This window comes from Lupinus angustifolius, unplaced genomic scaffold, assembly GCF_001865875.1.
Source record: "Lupinus angustifolius cultivar Tanjil unplaced genomic scaffold, LupAngTanjil_v1.0 Scaffold_54_91, whole genome shotgun sequence".
Classification (NCBI taxonomy): domain Eukaryota; kingdom Viridiplantae; phylum Streptophyta; class Magnoliopsida; order Fabales; family Fabaceae; genus Lupinus; species Lupinus angustifolius.
In genome coordinates this window covers 1,352-4,034 of record NW_017722685.1, presented here as the reverse complement: position 1 = coordinate 4,034, position 2,683 = coordinate 1,352, and the positions used below count along the sequence as shown (strand labels likewise).

The 2,683-nt window shown below is 41.8% G+C and overlaps 1 protein-coding gene across 1 annotated transcript; it reads left to right on the top strand.

The window, feature by feature from the left end:
- Positions 1-1,052: 1,052 nt before the first annotated feature.
- LOC109339076 lies at positions 1,053-1,862 on the top strand. The gene is made up of 3 exons (XM_019576448.1): positions 1,053-1,166; positions 1,248-1,434; positions 1,486-1,862. The coding sequence occupies exons 1-3, from the start codon at positions 1,053-1,055 to the stop codon at positions 1,860-1,862; spliced, it is 678 nt and encodes a 225-aa protein (XP_019431993.1).
- The last annotated feature ends 821 nt before the right edge of the window (positions 1,863-2,683 follow it).

The window sequence follows — 2,683 nt, the reverse complement described above, 5'->3', positions numbered from 1 at the left end:
TTCTTTAGATGTTTTACTCCCTTTTCTTTCTATTTTTCTTCTATTCGCATTTTGTTCAGATGGATCATTTCTGCCAGGATTCTGAGTTATCGCTTGTCGATATCCCAGGAGGGGGCATGGAGGATTGAGGAAAACAGTTATACCTACACCGGCCCTTGTGCCTTTTGATTAGTGTACTTGTGTAGGGCATTTATTTTGCGAGTAGTTTTATTTGGGCGACGATTAGGATTCTGCCTTGTACTTCATACCAACATTTCATAATATTCTAATGAAGTATGATTCAAAGTTATATTGAGTTATTTTTATTACCATTAAGTAATGGTTTTTGATTTTCCACATTGTATGTTACTTAAAGTGATGTTCCGAAAATGAAACGAATATAAGGAAATAAATTTTATATGGCATCATTATTTTTTTTAAAAAAAAATTTACCCATTTTTGAGCAAGAATTTTTTGGAGTAATTTTCGGGGCATTACAACATGGTATCAGAGCGGTTCTTTTCTATCCGGCCTTGGGCATGGCCTCACATGCTTTCTTGTATGATGTTGTGTGTTTAAAAGTTTGCTTGTATTATTCGGATGAAAATACAACCCATGAATAATTTAGGTAGAAGGAGTATCTCATGCACGTCTAATGTTCACAGATTTAAGATGGCTGGACGTGGAAGTGCAAACTTGGACTTCATGGCTGCAATGACTGCAGCGATTCAGGGTGTGAATGCTAATTTGCACCAACTGAATCAACAACAACAACCACCAATTCAAGGATCGACCCAGTATAGGGGCTTGGACGAATTCTGTCGTCGTCAACCCCCAAAGTTTGAAGGAGGTTTTGCACCGGATGCTGCAAATGACTGGATCCAGGAGTTAGAGAGGATCTTTCGGGCACTTATGTGCACTGAGGAGCAGAAGGTCATCATGCGACCTATATGCTTACTAAGGAGGCTGAAAACTGGTGGGAGTTTACAAGCCGCCAGATGGTGCATGAACAACAAGTTGTCAACTGGACAACTTTCAAAGATAGATTTCTGCAGAAGTACTTTCCTGCAGATATGAGAACTAAGAAAGAGATGGAGTTCCTTCGTCTACAGCAGGGAAGCATGACTGTTGGAGAATACGCTTCCAAATTTGATGATTTGGCGAGATATGCCCCACACTACAATCAAGTGGGGAATGAAAGGTCCAAATATGCTAAGTTTTAGGATGGACTAAGACAGGACCTGAAGGTGATGTTTGTACATCAACAGATACCAGATTTTGCAACTCTAGTTAACAAGTGCAGGCTTTATGAAGAAAGCATGAAGGCAAGGAATGCGGCGCTAAAAAGTGGCGTACCACCCGGAAATTCCTATGGACCCCAAAGGAATTTCGGGCAAGGAATTGGAAGGGGAAAGCCTTTCAACCGCAACCAGAAACCCTATGCTTCGCCATCAGGTAATCAACAAAGGAGTTTCAAGCCTTACAACAATAGAGGTTTCTAACAAGGAAACAACAATAGCAACACCAACAACACCAACAACAAGATAAGTTCACCAGTTGGGAACTCTAACCTCAACACACCACCTTGGTGTTCGAAGTGCAAAGGGAAGCACGTTAGTGTCAACTACCCAGTGTGCTATCACTGCAATCAACCTGGACACATCAAGCCGATGTGCCCTAAGCTGAAAAGGGAAGAAGTGAATAATGGTCAAGTGACAAGACCTAAGGCAAAAGGAAGGGTGTTCACCATGAGTGGAACCGAGATCGAGGGCAACGAAGACCTCATACAAGGTACATGTCGTATTACTGAGATTTCTTTATCTGTGTTGTTTGATCCGGGTGCGACCCATTCTTTCATATCTAATGATGTTGCTAACCGATGAGCATTACGTATAGTGTCCTTACCCTATGACCTAATTGTATCCACACCCACAAATGAACCCGTCATAGTGTCAACAATATGTTATCAATGTCCCATAACTTTAGATGAAAGAACCTTTGTAGTAGACCTGATATGTCTACCCTTATCCCAACTAGATATCATCTTAGGGATGGACTGGTTGTCTAACAACCATGTTCTTCTAAACTCCTTTAACAAAACAGTGATCGTTAGTGACCCCAAAGACCCCATTGAATCCTATTATGAAACCAAAAGCACCACTACCAATCAAATGAAGAAACTCTTGAAGGATGGAGCTCAAGTATTTATGCTACTAGCCTAATTGGAGAAGAAAGGCGGAGAAGAGATTCAGAACCTACCAGTGGTTAGAGATTTCTCCGAAGTGTTCCCGGATGATATTACTGGTTTACCCCCGGTACGGGAGATAGAGTTTGCTATCGATCTAGTTCCTGGAACTGGACCAATCTCTATAGCTCCCTATAGGATGGCACCATTGGAGTTAACAGAGTTGGAGAAACAATTGGAAGACTTGCTACAAAAGCAATTTGTCAGACCCAGCGTTTCGCCATGGGGTGCTCCAGTATTATTCGTGAAGAAGAAGGATGGCAGTATGCGGCTGTGTACTGACTACCGACAGTTGAACAAAGTCACCATCAAGAACAAGTACCCATTGCCGAGAATTGATGACTTGATGGATCACTTGAGAGGAGCTAAAGTGTTTTCAAAGATCGATCTTAGATCTGGGTACCACCAAATACGTGTGAAGTCGGAGGATATTCCGAAAACTGCTTTTCGGACGCGATA